Source organism: Mustelus asterias, chromosome 28 (genome assembly GCF_964213995.1).
Source record: "Mustelus asterias chromosome 28, sMusAst1.hap1.1, whole genome shotgun sequence".
Lineage (NCBI taxonomy): Eukaryota > Metazoa > Chordata > Chondrichthyes > Carcharhiniformes > Triakidae > Mustelus > Mustelus asterias.
In genome coordinates, this window is record NC_135828.1 from 27,998,867 (window position 1) to 28,016,137 (window position 17,271).

Genomic DNA, 17,271 nt, shown 5'->3' on the forward strand with positions numbered 1-17,271 from the left:
AGGTGTTGAGGAGTTAGCAAGAGAGGTGCTGGCAGACCCAGCACCCTTCACTCTGTGTACAGATCGCACAGTTACTACCTCACTGGAGTAGGCCTGGGGTTGGCCTGCTCACAACATCATGTTGATTCTTTGCCAAGGGGCTTGTGTTTGTCTCTGACTGGGACTAACTTTAACACCAAGCTGGTTCTGGACTCCTCCACCACAGGAACAGATTCTCAGTATTGGTCGGATCGCTTCATCATTTTAAATTCCTAAATGTGGTCATCTTCTAAATTAATAATTGTACATCATCCTGGGGTTACCATGGACTAGAAACTGAACTGGACCAGACATATAAACACAGTGGCTACCAGAGCAGGTCAGAGGCTAGGACTCCAGGAATCAGAGCGAGTAACTCACCTCCTGACTCCCCAAAGCCTGTCCACCATCTACAAGGCACAAGTCAGGAGTGTGATGGAATACTCCCCACTTGCCTGGATGGGTGCAGCTCCGACAACACTCAAGAAGCTCAACACCATCCTGGACAAAGCAGCCCCGCTCGATCGACACGCTAACCACAAACATTGACTCCCTCCACCACTGATGCACAGTGACAGCAGTGTGTACCATCCACAAGGTGCACTGCAGGAACTCACCAAGGCTCCTTGGGCAGCACCTTCCAAACTTCTCCCATCTAGAAAGACAACGGCAGCAGACACCTGGGAACGCCACCACTTGGAGGTTCCCCTCCAAGTCGCTCACCATCCTGACTTAGTTATTCCTTCACTGTCACTGAGTCAAAATCCTGGAACTCCCTCCCTAACAGCACTGTGGGTGTACCTATACCTCGGGGACTGCTGCGGTTCCAGAAGGCGGCTCACCACCACCTTCTCAAGGCGCAGTTAAGGATGGGCAGTATACGCTGGCCAGCCGGGATGCCCAAATTCCCTGAATGAATTTTGAAAAACAGGGCAAGTTCATGCAACTGATGCTGATAATGTTAACACTGTAAACTCTGGCATCATAGAATCCTACACTGCAGAAGGAGGCCATTTGGCCCATCAAGTCTGCACCAACCACAATCCCACCCAGGCCCTATCTCTATAAGCCCATACTTATAGAGTCGCCACACTCCAGCACCTGTTTGGGTCAATGCACCCTAACCAGCACATCTTTTGGACTGTGGGAGGAAACCAGAGGAAACCCACGCAGACACAGGGAGAATGTGTAGACGCCACACAGACAGTGACCCAAGCCGGGAATCGAACCAGGGTCCCTGGCGCTGTGAGGCAGCAGTGCTAACCACTGCGCCACCGTGCCACACACCCTATCTCCACACATCCAGCAAGTGTTTCTGGGACAGAGTGTGTTCCCTATCCAATTTCACCCTCGAGAGCTCAGTGTCTGAAAGAGAGTTATCTCTCTCACTTTGCAATCATAAATTTAATGATAAATATTCAGGCAACTAGAGGGTGGGGAAATCAGCCTGGAGCCAGTGTCACTGGTCACAAACACAAAGTTAAAACAGACAGTTTCCTGCTCTCTTTCACGCACAATGTTCCACAGGAAATAAGCAACCCTGTCACACTTCCTGCTTCGCACACAACCTTGATTGGGTACATACTGTTTATCGCCTTTCCCCTCCCTGGGGATAGCTGCAACCAAGGGAGGATAGATGGACTGTGAGGGGTGGGGGTAACATGGGAGGAAGAGCATTGAGCACAGCAATAGTGACCAGAAGGTCAGCCATGTGTGGCAGCCCACTCCAGACTTCCTCCAGATCACACAACCAGAGAAAACAAAACATTCATACTGCGGCTGAAGGACAAGAGAGTTGGTGAATCCAATCGGCAAACAAAGCAACATCCCATTATTCATTGACATAAAACGGATGCTGGAAATCAGAAATGTAAACAGAAAATGCTGGAAATACTCAGCAGGTCTGATAGCATCTGTGAAGAGAGAGACAAAATCAACATTTGTAGAAGAGTCATCGGGTTCCTACAGCACAGAAGGAGGCCATTCGGCCCATCAAACCTGCACCAACAATAATCCCACCCAGGCCCCAATCCTGTGACCCCACATACTTACCTTGCTAATCCTGACACTGAGGTGCAATTTAGCGTGGCCAATCCACCTAACCTGTACATTTTTGGACTGTGGGAGGAAACCGGAGCATCCGGAGGAAACCCACGCAGACACGGGGAGAATGTGCAAACACCACACAGACGGTGACCCGAGGCCGGAATTGAACCCAGGTCACTGGTGCTGTGAGGCAGCAGTGCCAACCACTGTGGCACCGTGCCACCCATGAAGTTATCTGGATTCAAAATGTTAACTCTGTTTCTCTCTCCACAGATGCTGTCAGACCTGCTGAATTTTTCCAGAATTTTCTGTTTTTATCTCATTCTTTGGTTACTCAGTTCCTCAGCTGTTGGGAGGTCCATGTCGAACAGAGGTACCTGATCAATAAGAATACTCAAAACACAGTAAATCTCTCTCTGGAACCGAAAGGTTTTGTTTGTGACATCGCCAGATCCCCAAGGTAGTGGGAGCTGGAAACCTTACAACCTTTAAAAAATATTTGGATGAGCACTTGAAACATCGTAATAGTCAAGGATATCGGACAAGTGCTGGAAAATGGGATGAGTGCGACTTTAGTGGTAGTTATTGTCGATGGGCCGAATGGCCCTCTCTGTGCTGTATGACTCTATGTGGGAAGTCAGGAACATTTCCAGTGTCTGGGGGGCCAGCATGTGTGCAGGACGTGTCTCCAACCACACCTACTGGAAGCCTGGGTTTCAGAGCTGGAGCAGCAGCGGGGGACACTGTGCAGCATTGGCGAGGCAGAGGGTATTGTGGATAGCATGTATAGAGAGGTGGTCACACCCAGGGCTAAGATTCCCCAGGCAGGAAGGGAATGAGTGACTACCAGGCTGAGCAAGATGGGAGGAGGCAGGCAGTGCAGGAATCTCCTGAATACTTTGAATACTGTTGAGGGGAACGACCTCTTAGGGAAAACAGCAACAGCCAGGTTTGTTGCACCACAGTTAGTTCTACTGAGGAATAAAACGTGTGGGAAATGCAATAGTTATTGGGGATTCAATTGTAAGGCGAATAGACAGGCGCTTCTGTGGTCGCAAACGAGACTCCAGGATGGTATGTTGCCGCCCTGGTGCTCGGGTCAAGGATGTCTCGGAGCAGCTACTGGACATTCTGGAGGGGGGGTGATGAACAGCCAGTGGTTGTGGTACACATCGGTAAAAAAAGGGGATGAGGTCAGTCATGTCCTTTCGGGAAGGAAATCTGCCATCCTTACCTGGTCTGGCCTACATGTGACTCTAGAGCCACAGCAATGTGGTTGACTCTCAACTGCCCTCAGGCAACTAGGGACGGGCAACAAATGCTGTAAGAAGTCTCACAACACCAGGTTAAAGTCCAACAGGTTTATTTGGTAGCAAAAGCCACTAGCTTTCGGAGCGCTGCTCCTTCGTCAGGTGAGTGGGAGTTCTGTTCACAAACAGGGCATATAAAGACACAAACTCAATTTACAAAATAATGGTTGGAATGCGAGTCTTTACAGGTAATCAAGTCTTAAAGGTACAGACAATGTGAGTGGAGAGAGGGTTAAGCACAGGTTAAAGAGATGTGTATTGTCTCCAGCCAGGACAGCCAGTGAGATTTAAATAAACCTGTTGGACTTTAGCCTGGTGTTGTGAGACTTCTTACTGTGTTTACCCCAGTCCAACGCCGGCATCGCCACATCATAACAAATGCTGGCCAGCCAGCGACGCCCATGTCCCACGAATGAATTTTTAAAAAGTAGGGAATTAGGAAGAAGGTTGAGAAGGTGGACCTCAAAGGTAGTGATCCCAGGATTACTACGAGTACCACCTGCTAGTCAGTAGAAATAGCAGGATATAGGGCGGCACGGCGGCACAGTGGTTCGCACTGCTGCCTCACAACACCAGGGACTCAGGTTCAATTCCCAGCTTGGGGCACTGTCTGTGTGGAGTTTGCATGTTCTCCCCGTGTCTGCGTGGGTTTCCTCCGGGTGCTCCGGTTTCCTCCCACAGTCCGAAAGACGTGCTGGTTAGGTGCAATGGCCATGCTAAATTCTCCCTCAGTGTACCCAAACAGGCGCTGGAGTGTGGCAACTAGGGGATTTTCACAGTAGCTTCATTGCAGTGTTAATGTAAGCCTTACTTGTGACTAATAAATAAACTTAAACTTAATATGAAATGAATACGTGGCTGAAGCGATGGTGTGAGGGGAGGGATTCAGATTCCTGGACCATTGTGACTGGTTCTGGGGGATGTGGGACCAGTACAGACACCTGGGCAAGACCAGGACTGATGTCCTGTGGGGAAGTATTTACGAGAGTGGTTGGGGAGGGTTTAAACTAAAATGACAGGTGGATGGGAATCTATGTAAGGAGTCAGAGGAGGGGGAAATCAAGGACAAAAATGGTGGGGCGGCACGGTGGCACAGTGGTTAGCACTGCTGCCTCACAGCGCCAGGGACCCGGGTTCAATTCCGGCCAGTTTAGAATTCAGCAAAGGAGAACCAAGAAATGGATTAAGACGAAGGGGAAAATAGAGTACAAGAGTAAACTAGCAGGGAACATAAAAACTGACTGTAAAAGTTTCTATAGGCATATGAGAAGAAAAAGATTGGTGAAGACAGAAACAGGGGAATTTCTAATGGGGAACAAGGAAATGGCTGACCAACTGAATACATACTTGGGTTCTGTCTTCACAAAGGAAGAACACAAATAACGTACCAGAAATGTTGGGGAAGGCAGGGTTTAGTGAGAGGGAGGAACTGAAGGAAATCAGGATCAGTAGAGAAACGGTGTTGGGGAAACAGGTGAGATTAAAGGTTGATAAATCCTCAGGGCCTGATAATCTACACTCCAGAGTACCTGAGGAAGTGGCCTGAGAAATAATGGATGCATTGGTGGTCATCGTCCAAGATTCTGTAGACTCTGGAGTGGGGCGATTTATGAAAAGGAAATCATGTTTGACAAATCTACTGGAATTCTTCAAGGATATTACTGGTAGAGATGATAAGGGGGAGCCAGTGGATGGGGTTTATATGGACTTTCAGAAGCGTGTAAAATTAAAGTGCATGTCACTGGGGTGGTGTATTGTGATAGATAGATTAGCAGGCAGGATGCAAAGAGTAGGAATATATGGGTTTCTTTCCAAACGGCAGGCAGTGACTAGTGGTGTACCGCAGGGATCAGTGCTGGGACACCAGCTATTCACTGTATACATTAATGATTTAGATGAGGAAACTAAATGTAATATCTCCAGATAACACAAAGCTGGGTGGGAGGGTGAGCTGTGAGGAGGATGCAGAGATGCTTCAGCGTGATTTGGACAGGCTGAGTGTGTGGGTATCTGCATGGCAGATGCAGTATAATGTGGATAAATGTGAGGTTATCCACTTTGGTAGCAAAAACAGGAAGACAGATTATTATCTGATTGGCTATAAATTAGGAGAGGGGAATGTGCAATGAGACCTGGGTGTCCTTGTGCACCAGTCACTGAAGGTAAGCATGCAGGTGCAGCAGGCAGTAAAAAAGGCAAATGATATGTTGGCCTTAATAGCGAGAGGTTTCGAGTACAGGAGCAGGGACGTCTTGCAGCAATTATACAGGGCCTTGGTGAGGCCACACCTGGAATATTGTGTGCAGTCTTGGTACCGTTATCTGAGGATGGATGTTCTTGCTCTTGAGGAAGTGCAGCGAAGGTTTACCAGACTGATTCCTGAGATGGCGGCACTGACGTATGAGGAGAGATTGAGTCACTTAGGATTGTATTCGCTGAAGTTCAGAAGAATGAGGGGAAATCTCATACAAACCTATAGAAACCTAACAGGACTAGACAGGGTAGATGCAGGGAGGATGTTCCCGATGTTGGGGCTGTCCAGGACCAAGGGTCACAGTCTGAAGGTACAAGGTAGACTGTTTAGGACAGAGATAAAGGAGAAGTGGTGAGCCTGTGGAATTCACTATCACAGAAAGCAGTTGAGGCCAAAATATTGAGTGTTTTCATGAAGCAGTTAGATATAGCACTCGAGGTGAAAGGGATCAAAGGATTTAGGGAAAGGCAGGATCAGGCTATTGAGTTGGATAATCAAGCATGATCATAATGAATGGCAGGGCAGACTCGAAGGGCTGAATGGCCTCCTCCTGTTTTCTATGTTTCTATGATAGACATGCTGCTACTGACAGCCAGGCACACTGTAACACTACGTCCTACACTTTTTAAAATTCATCTGTGGAATTGGGCATACTGGTTAGGCCAGCATTTATTGCCCATTCCTGATTGATCCTCGAGAAGGGGATGGTGAGCTGCCTTCTTGAACCGCTGCAGTCCCTGTGGTGTAGGTATACCCACAGTGCTGTTAGGGAGGCAGTGCCAGGCTTTTGACCCAGCGACAGTGAAGGAATGGCCGATCTATTTCCAACTCAGGATGGTGAGTGGCTTGGAGGTGAACCTCCAGGTGGTGGTGTTCCCAGGTATCTGCTGCCCTTGTCCGGCTAAGTGGTAGCGGTCGTGGGTTTAGAAGGTGCTGCCTAAGGGGGGGGCGGACACGCACGCACACACACACACACTTCGATGGAACAGATATTGAGAAAATATGTTTCCACATATGGAAGAATGGGAAACTAGAGCTCCTAAAAGATAATCGCTAGTGAACCCAACAAAGAATTAGGAGACATTTCTTTAGGCCGGGTTAGAATGTGGAATTTGCTACATGCAAGGCACAGTTGACCGTAAGTTGTATAAACACATTGAAGGGGATGCCAGATAAACAAGAGGAAGGCACTGATAAGAGAATTGGGAGGAGGCTGATCTGACGTCTGCATTGTAGATGTTGTTAACGCAATATCACTTCATGCTGGGGAGTGACTGAGTTCAATCCATAGAGTTTCTACTCTCTGCCTCACATCCTTTTCAACTCTGAACTCTCCATTAAGATTGTGCTATTTTTCTGTGTTGAGTTTTACCTGTAGTTCACTGCCTTGTACCCCTCGTTACCCAAACACTCAGACCCTGCGCGGACCAGCTGGCGGGGGGTATTCACTGATATCTTCAACCTCTCCTTACTACAGTCTGAGGTCCCTATCTGCTTCAAGAAGACCACCGTCATCCTCGCACCAAAGAAAAACCAAGCAGCGTGCTTTAATGACTATCGGCCGGTGGCTCTGACATCCATCATTATGAAGTGCTTCGAAAGGTTAGTCATGGCACGAATCAATTCCAGCCTCCCGGACTATCTGGATCCACTACAGTTTGCCTATCGCCACAACAGGTCCACAGCAGACACCATCTCCCTGGCCCTGCACTCAACCCTGGAACACCGAGATAACAAGGACACCTACGGCAGACTCCTATTTCCTGACTACAGCTCAGCCTTCAACACCATTATTCCCACAAAATTCATCTCCAAATTTCATGGCCTGGGCCTCGGCACCTCCCTCTGCGACTGGATCCTGAACTTCCTAACTCACAGACCACAATCAGTAAGGACAGGCAACAGCACCTCCTCCACGATCATCCTCAACACCAGTGCCCCACAAGGCTGTGTTCTCAGCCCCCTACTATACTCCTTATAGACCTATGACTGTGCGGCCAAATTCCCCTCCAACTCGATTTTCAAGTTTGCTGACGACACTACGGTAGTGGGTCGGATCTCAAACAATGACGAGACAGAGTACAGGAATGAGATAGAGAATCTGGTGAACTGGTGCGGCAACAATAATCTCTCCCTCAGTGTCAACAAAATGAAGGAGAAAGTCATCGACTTCAGGAAGCATAGTGGAGAACATGGCCCTGTCTACATCAACAGGGACGAAGTAGAAAGGGTCGAGAGCTTCAAGTTTTTAGGTGTCCAGATGACCAACAACCTGTCCTGGTCCCCCCATGCCAACATTATAGTTAAGAAAGCCCACTCTAATAACTCCACAGAGGCGAAAGTCCCGTCACCAAGTTACTTTATTTACACCATACATCTGTACACAGCCAGCTCTCCAGTTGCTGAATGCAGGCTGGGAGTCTGACACACGTAGTTTAAATAGGGAGCAGGAGGCTCCCTGATTTAACCATCAATTAAGACTCATCAGATAGTTCACACTCTCGCAAGCCAACCTCATTAGCCTGGCTGAAGTCATCACACTCCTCCCCCCACAAAGTCTGAGGAATCCCCTCGGTTTGCTTCCCTCAGGGGTCTTTTCCTCAGCTTGAGCGCCGGCTCAGGATCCTCCAACTCGGCCCCTGATGTCGGCGGTGTGTAACGGTTGGGCGCCCGTCTCTTCCACCGCGAAGGCCAGAGGGCTGGTTCCTCGTCCACTTCAGGTGGTAGGGGAAATCGCTGCAGCTTCGTCCCCTATGTCCATTTTGGACCCTGAGGTCCCCATCAAGGGTGCAGGGGAGGCGGTACTGGCTTATCGAGGGGGACTCTGCTCGTCCCTAGGATGCAGGGCGGACTGGGCTCCGGAACGGGTGGAGAGTTTGAGGCCCGGACCTGGTCCAGGTGTTTCCTTACCACTGCCTCGCCTACGCATCCTCGGTAGGATACCGGTCCGGTCCTGGACTTGACTGTTTCGGTTTCCCCGGCGGGTCCATTTGCATAATTTCTGACCCAAACTCTCTCCCCCGCTTAAAGTGCCTCTCTCGGTGAGTGTTGTTATGGCCCCTGCAGTGGGCTTCCTGGTGTCTGTCCACCTTGCCCCCCAGGTTTGGCAACAACAGGCTCAGCCTGGTGCGGGGCCGTCTGCCCATCAGCAGTTCCCGTGGTGGCGTGTGGAGTGCTCCTATAGTCAAATAACTACCTTGTGAGTTTTGTCTCTAATTAGGCCGCTGGCTGTTTTTCCAAACCTGGCCTTTAACATCTGGACTGCTCTCTCCGCTAGTCCATTCGCTGCTGGGTGATAAAGGTGCCGTCTTGATGTGCCGGATCCCATTTGATTTCATAAATTTTGTGAACTCTAGGCTGGTGAACACTGAACCATTATCGGAAACTAATACCTTTGGAATCCTGTGCATTGCGAACGAGGTGTGCAGTTGCCATCGTGTTTGCTGAGTTTAGTTTATAGACATCTAACCACTTGGAATGGGCATCTATTATCACCAGAAACATGGACTCCATAAACAGGCCTACAAAAATCGACCTGGAGTCGCCACCATGGTTTGCCTGGCCATTCCCATGGGTGCAGTGGGGATGCCGCTGGTGCCTTCTGCCTCTATTGGCACTTCTGGCGCTGTCCTACCAGTTTCGCTATGTCTGCGTCCAGACCTGGCCACCATCTTCATTTTTGATACTCCGGGGTGCCCATGGTGTAGTTCGGCCAGTATGTCCAGACGGCCCTGCCTTGGGACGATGACCTGTGCTCCCCACAGCAGTATCCCGTCTTCCACCGTGATCTGCTCCCTCCTGCTCCAGTATGGGTGGAACTGTGGATGGACCGGTCTTTCCAGCTGCCCTGTCAGCACCAAGTGCTTTACCTTCACCAATACCGGGTCTTTCTGCGTCCAATGGCATATATTGTGTACGTCCACCGGGAGGGTATCCAGAAAGTTAAATATCATCACAGTCTCCTCCATTCTGGGTACCAATGGCGGGGTGTCCGATAACGGTAACTGGCTTAAGGCATCGGCATTTGCCACTCTCGTCCCCGGTCGGTGCTCCAATCGATACTGATATGCCGCCAGCAATAATGCCCAGTGCTGGATCCGTGCTGACGCTATCGGCGGCACTGCTTTGTCTTCCTTCAGTCGGCCCAGTGAGGGTTTATGATCTGTTACGATCGGAAATTTTCGCCCATATAAATACTGGTGAAATATTTTGACTGTGAAGATTACCGCCAGTCCTTCCTTTTCAATCTGGGCATATCTTCACTCTGCCATTGCCAGGATCCTGGAGGCATGTGCTATTGGCCGCTCTGCCACTTGTGTGCCAGGACTGCGCCCACTCCATATGGGGACATGTCACAGGTGAGTACCAATTCCTTCTTGGGGTCATAATGTGCCAATACATTTTCGGATGAGAGTTGCTGTTTAATTTTCTTGAAGACCCTGTCCTGGTGGGCCGACCATTCCCAAGTTTGTCCCTTTTTTAGCAACTGGTGGAGGGGATCCAGAATGGAGGCCCTGTTCTGTATGAATTTCCCGTAGTATGTTACAAGTCCTAAAAACGACGGTAGCTCCTGGGTGGTTGTGGGAGCCGGGACATCTTTTATTGCTCGCACCCAATCCTCCAGAGGATGTAGGCCCGACTTATCCTCTTTGTACCCGAGGTAGGTTACTTGTGGTGCTAAAAAGACGCATTTCTCCCTTTTCAGATGCACTCCCACTGCTGCAAATCTCCCGGGAACTTCCTCCAGGTTCTGCAGATGTTCCGCCCTTGTTTTACCCGTAATGAGGACATCGTCTTGGTAAATGGCAACCTGTGGTAACCCCTGTAGGATGCTCACCATGGTCCTTTGGAATATGGCTCAAGCTGACGAAACCCCGAAGGGCAATCTTTTATACGGAGGCCTTTCAGCGTATTTATCGTGGCGAATTTTTGCGAATCCTCGTCCAGCCATAGTTGCAGGTATGCGTGACTCATGTCCAGTTTTGTGAATAGGAGTCCTCCCGCTAACTTTGTGTACAGGTCCTCAATCCTGGGAATATTTGTCTAGCTGAGACTAATGATTTATCGCCTGTTTGAAATCGCCGCAAAGGCGCACCGAGCTATCTGGCTTTAAGACAGGAACCACGGGTGCCGCCCATTCCGCGAACTGGACCGGTTTTATTATTCCTTCATGCTGTAATCTTTTGATTTCCGCATCGATCTTTTCCCTTAACGCAAAAGGTGACGGTCGGGCTTTGCAAAACTTTGGGACAGCCTCCCGGTCGACGTGCAATTTTGCCTTGACTTCTTTGATTGTCCCTTCCCGAAAAACCTCCGGATGTTTGCTCAGGGCTTCACTCAGGCGACCATTTTCCAGCTGGAAGATATTTGGCCAATCTAGCTGGATCTCTTTTAGCCAATTTCGCCCTAATAGGCTCAATCCCGAAACTTCCACTACCATTAATGGGAGCTTAACTAATTGTTTCCCGTACGCAACTGGCACATGGGTGGTACCCATCACTTTCAGTGGTTCCCCTGTATAGGTCCTCAGCCTTGCTGAAGTTTTGGTCAGGGCTAAGGGTTGGAGTCCAGTGCGTACCTTGTTAAACACTGTCTCCCCTGTGACCGATACAGTTGCGCCTGTGTCGACCGCCATTAAAATTGGGCGTCCATTCAGTCTCACTGACAATTTGATGGGTTCTGATTTTGTCATCGCTACGCACAGTAGCTGTTCCTCGTCAGAGGTAGGGGGAGCTTCCAGGTTGTGCATTCACCTGTCCCTCGGCCTACCTGTTATTTTCGGCCATGTTGGTTTAGGAGACTTGCTTTTCCTCTGTGCATCCTGACACTGGCAACCATAGCAATGTCGTGTCGGGCGGGGCTCTACAGGAACTGCTGTCACTCTGGGCTAACCTGACCTTGTCTCGGTGCGGTTCTGCAGACGGACTTGGGCTCCATCGTATCCGAATCCTTCCGGAGGGCCGCTATGTAGCGGCCTGCCCTGTAGTGGAAGTTCCCTAACCCAGTCTCCCTGGTGTTGGCCTCTATCTCCATCGGGATACCTTGGAGCTCATGCGCTCCGCTTGCCACTTTTTCTAACGACAAGGCCAGCTGTAATGCCTGTTTACAGTCCAGCTGGGCCTCCGCCAACAGGCGTCTCTGTATAGTCATCTCGTTCATTCCGCACACCAACCGCTCTCGGAGCATCTCATTTAGTGTCCCTCCGAATTCGCAAGCCTCCGCCAGATGTCTTGGCCTTGTTAGGAAACTGATGATTGACTCCCCTGCTTCTCGGAATGTGGGGTAAAAACGGTACCTCCGCAGGATCAGGGATAGCTTAGGGTCAGAATATTCTTGAACTAAGTTTGGCAACTCTTGGAAGGACTTTGTGTCTAGTGCCTCTGGGAAAGTTAAACTGCGCATCATCGCAAAAGCCTCTGGTCCACACGCAGTCAGCAGGATAACCCTTTGCTTCTCATCTGAGGTTATGTCATTTGCCCTGAAGAAATACTTCCTCCTTTCCACATATTGGGCCCAGTCCTCCACTGCGGGGTCAAAAAGAGTCCAATTTCCCAAACAGCAGCATGTTTTCTCAACAACGGCTTACCCTCAATATGTGCAGTGGTTCAGCAAGTTCCTTCAGGTCACTCCTTTCTTCCTCGTCGCCACTGTAATAACTCCACGGAGGTGAAAGTCCCGTCACCAAGTTACTTTATTTACACCATACATCTGGACACAGCCAGCTCTCCAGTTGCTCCCTGCAGGCTGGGAGTCTGACACACCTGCTTTAAATAGGGAGCATGAGGCTCCTTGACTTAACCACCAATTAGGACTCACCAGGTGATTCATACTCTAGCAAGCCAACCTCATTAGCCTGGCTGAAGTCATCACACCCACCGACACCTCTACTTTCTCAGAAGACTAAGGAAATATGGCATGTCAGCTACGACTCTCACTAACTTTTACAGATACATTCTTTCTGGTTGTATCACAGCTTGGTCTGGGCTCCTGCTCTGTCCAAGACCACAAGAAACTACAAAAGGTCGTGAATGTAGCCCAATCCATCACGCAAACCAGCCTCCCATCCATTGACTCTGTCTACACTTCCCACTGCCTCAGCAAAGCAGGCAGCATAATCAAGGACCCCACGCACCCCGGACATTCTCTCTTCTACCATCTTCCATTGGGAAAAAGATATAAAAGTCTGAGGTGGATTTACTCTACCACGTAAGTACAGCAATGTCACACCATTCAACGCATTTCAATGGAGAGGCGTGTGTGTAGGGATGCGCCCCTGCACACACGCGCCCCTGCGCACACGCGCCCCTGCGCACACGCGCCCCTGCGCACACGCGCCCCTGCGCACACGCGCCCCTGCGCACACGCGCCCCTGCGCACACGCGCCCCTGCGCACACGCGCCCCTGCGCACACGCGCCCCTGCGCACACGCACCCCTGCGCACACGCACCCCTGCGCACACGCACCCCTGCGCACACGCACCCCTGCGCACACGCACCCCTGCGCACACGCACCCCTGCGCACACGCACCCCTGCGCACACGCACCCCTGCGCACACGCACCCCTGCGCACACGCACCCCTGCGCACACGCACCCCTGCGCACACGCACCCCTGCGCACACGCACCCCTGCGCACACGCACCCCTGCGCACACGCACCCCTGCGCACACGCACCCCTGCGCACACGCACCCCTGCACACACGCACCCCTGCGCACACGCACCCCTGCACACACGCGCCAACCAACTCAAGAACAGCTTCTTCTCTGCTGCCATCAGACTTTTGAATGAACTACATTAAGTTGATCTTTCTCTACACCCTAGCTATGACTGTAACACTACATTCTGCACTCTCTCGTTTCCTTCTCTATGAACGGTATGCTTTTTCTGTATAGCGCGGAAGAAACAATACTTTTCACTGTATACTAATACACGTGACAATAATAAATCAAATCAAATCAAATACCCTCAGCCAGTACATTTACCCCACCCCCTCCTCTCTCCAGTTACTCAATCCTTCCTTTTCAGTGATCCCTTATCCGAGTCAAAATATCACTCCTCATGTCCAATACCTTCAGAGTGTGTGGCAGCATTACATGTGGCACTTTAACCAGAGCTTTCTGGCCATTCAGTCACACTGCATCCTGGAGGTTTCAACAACTCCCACAGCAAGAGGTCAGAGCAAAGCCCATTCCCACACACACACACGCACCCCCCGCATACACACACACACGCACCCCCCGCATACACACACACACGCACCCCCCGCATACACACACACACGCACCCCCCGCATACACACACACACGCACCCCCGCATACACACACACACGCACCCCCCGCATACACACACACACGCACCCCCCGCATACACACACACACGCACCCCCCGCATACACACACACACGCACCCCCCGCATACACACACACACACACACGCACCCCCCGCATACACACACACACGCACCCCCCGCATACACACACACACGCACCCCCCGCATACACACACACACGCACCCCCCGCATACACACCCGTACACACACACGCACCCCCGCATACACACACACACGCACCCCCCGCATACACACCCGTACACACACACGCACCCCCGCATACACACACACACGCACCCCCCGCATACACACACACACGCACGCCCCGCATACACACACACACGCACCCCCCGCATACACACACACACGCACCCCCCGCATACACACACACACGCACCCCCCGCATACACACACACACGCACCCCCCGCATACACACACACACGCACCCCCCGCATACACACACACACGCACCCCCCGCATACACACACACACGCACCCCCCGCATACACACACACCCACCACATACACACACACCCACCACATACACACACACACGCACCCCCCGCATACACACACACACGCACCCACCGCATACACACACACACGCACCCCCCGCATACACACACACACGCACCCCCCGCATACACACACACACGCACCCCCCGCATACACACACACACGCACCCCCCGCATACACACACACACACGCACCCCCCGCATACACACACACACGCACCCACCACATACACACACACACGCACCCACCACATACACACACACACGCACCCCCCGCATACACACCCATACACACACACGCACCCCCTGCATACACACCCATACACACACACGCACCCCCTGCATACACACCCATACACACCCCCCGCATACACTACACGCACCCCCCCGCAAACACACCCATACACACACACGCACCCCCCGCATACACACCCGTACACACACACGCACCCCCCGCATACACACCCATACACACACACGCACCCCCTGCATACACACCCATACACACACACACGCACCCCCCGCATACACACCCATACACACACACACGCACCCCCCGCATACACACCCATACACACACACGCACCCCCTGCATACACACCCATACACACACACACGCACCCCCCGCATACACTACACGCACCCCCCCGCATACACACCCATACACACACACGCACCCCCCGCATACACACCCGTACACACACACGCACCCCCCGCATACACACCCATACACCCCCCGCATAAATGCCCACACACACACCCACCCACTCCCCGCATACACACACACATACCCACCCAATGCCCCCGCATACACACACACATACCCACCCACTCCCCGCATACACACACACATACCCACCCACGCCCCCGCATACACACCCACACACACAAATGCCCCTGCACAACTACCCACAGCCAGTCCCATTGCCACAAATACCCCAACACACACACAGACTTACCCAGAAGATAATGTTGAGGGTGAAGAGGACATATTTGTAGACACAGCTGACTTGTGCCCCCTGATATTTGTAATGCGGCATCTGGAAGAGTCTGTGTCCCCGCTCCTGGTACACTGATCCCGGGGGGGAAGCTGCCCCACTCTGTCCCCGCTCCTGGTACACTGATCCCGGGGGGGAAGCTGCCCCACTCTGTCCCCGCTCCTGATACACTGATCCCGGGGGGAAAGCTGCCCCACTCAGTCCCCGCTCCTGGTACACTGATCCCGGGGGGAAAGCTGCCCCACTCTGTCCCCGCTCCTGATACACTGATTCCGGGGGAAAGCTGTCCCCTCCTGGGCTCACCCCAAGCACACACTGTGTGTTTTAAGGCGGAGCAGGAAACAAAGGGAGTGCTGCCCGCCTTGAAGCGTCAGTCAGAGCCGGAACCAGAGAGAGGAAACCACAGAGACAGAATAGAGAGAAATAGAACGCAGTCACGGAGAGAGAGAGTGAATAACAGTGAGCTGGGGAGGTACAGGTACAGCATTTGTGTACAGCTCCCTGACTCTGTCCTGTTATAAACATTATCCGATGTGTGCGGAACTTGGCTATCAGTTTCTGCCTGTTGGACCTTAACCTGGTGTTGTGAGACTTCTTAATAAACATTATCTACAGGGCAGCATTATCCACAGCTAATAACTGTGGCCATACAACAGGGCAAGCCAGAGGGAGCTTTAATTCCCAATCTTCTGATCCTTTAACCACTATTTTAAAATTGTTGCTTTGCTGGTACTGTTTGCTTTTTCTACCTGTTTGATGGTGGTAAGGAAGTGTTACTTTTGGCATAAATACACCACAAATATTGCCCACTTGTAGCACAGTTGTTAACACTACTGCCTCACAGCGCCAGAGACCCGGGTTCAATTCCCAGCTTGGGTCACTGTCTGTGCAGAATCTGCACATTCTCCCCGTGCCTGTGTGGGTTTCCTCCGGGTGCTCTGGTTTCCTCCTACAGTCTGAAAGACGTGCTGGTTAGGTGCATTGACCTGAACAGGTGCCGGAATGTGGCGACTGGGGGAATTTCACAATAACTTCATTGCAGTGTTAACGCAAGCAGACTTGTGACTAATAAATAAGCTTTGATCTGGGACAGTCCTGAAATAACTTCTGCAACAAATACATTGGCAATCCTTAAACACACACTGCTGGGGTAGAGTGTTGTGGACAATCTGCTCCCCACTTGATGCACTATCAATCAAGCAAAGACTAGTTTGTATGCAAGAACAAATAGGCTTTTATTTGCAAAAGACTTGGAGCACACCCATGCTGATGAACTGGTCCGGCGACTGGGGCAGGGGGGTTGGGAGCAGTCACCTTTATACCTGGACCAGGGGGGGAGGAGTCTCAGGCAGGGCAGGCATGTCACACACACAGGCAATAAGCTTAACAGTGGTTTACCACACCACTATCACAGCGTCCAGAATAAACACCAAATCTCCTGAATTTCAAAATGAAACTTCCCAACGCCACATGATTCCTTATTTCAAGATTGTAAGGGTTAATTACTGTTTGAGGAAACATTGAGGGTGGAGTCAGGCCTCACTGAGCTGTTCTTTATGTGAATTTATTGTTTTAGTTTGTGTATCATGAATCCTGAGTGTTTATTAAACTGGTGACGATCACTTTAACTTTGAATGAAATGTACACAAAGTCAATTCTGTCAAAATACATTTCAGCTTCTCTCTATTCAAACATAATCTGTGAAAATGGGAATGTTTCCTGAGGCTTTTTAAAATCATTGTTACCTTAAACACAGCTACACAATATAACATATTCACATTACCAGGAAATGCAAGTCT

The 17,271-nt window shown here is 50.9% G+C and overlaps 1 protein-coding gene across 1 annotated transcript in view; it reads right to left on the bottom strand.

Moving 5' to 3' along the window:
- The window catches only part of LOC144480354 (tetraspanin-14-like), a 59,336-nt gene extending 43,655 nt beyond the window's left edge, over positions 1–15,681 (bottom strand). Inside the window, exons 1-2 of the mRNA XM_078199771.1 lie at positions 15,596–15,681; positions 15,434–15,546 (exon numbers count right to left, since the gene is read on the bottom strand). Of these exons, the coding sequence (XP_078055897.1) occupies positions 15,434–15,546; position 15,596 (114 nt within the window). The 5' untranslated portion in view covers positions 15,597–15,681. The remainder of the gene's footprint in view (positions 1–15,433; positions 15,547–15,595) is intronic.
- Positions 15,682–17,271: the final 1,590 nt, after the last annotated feature.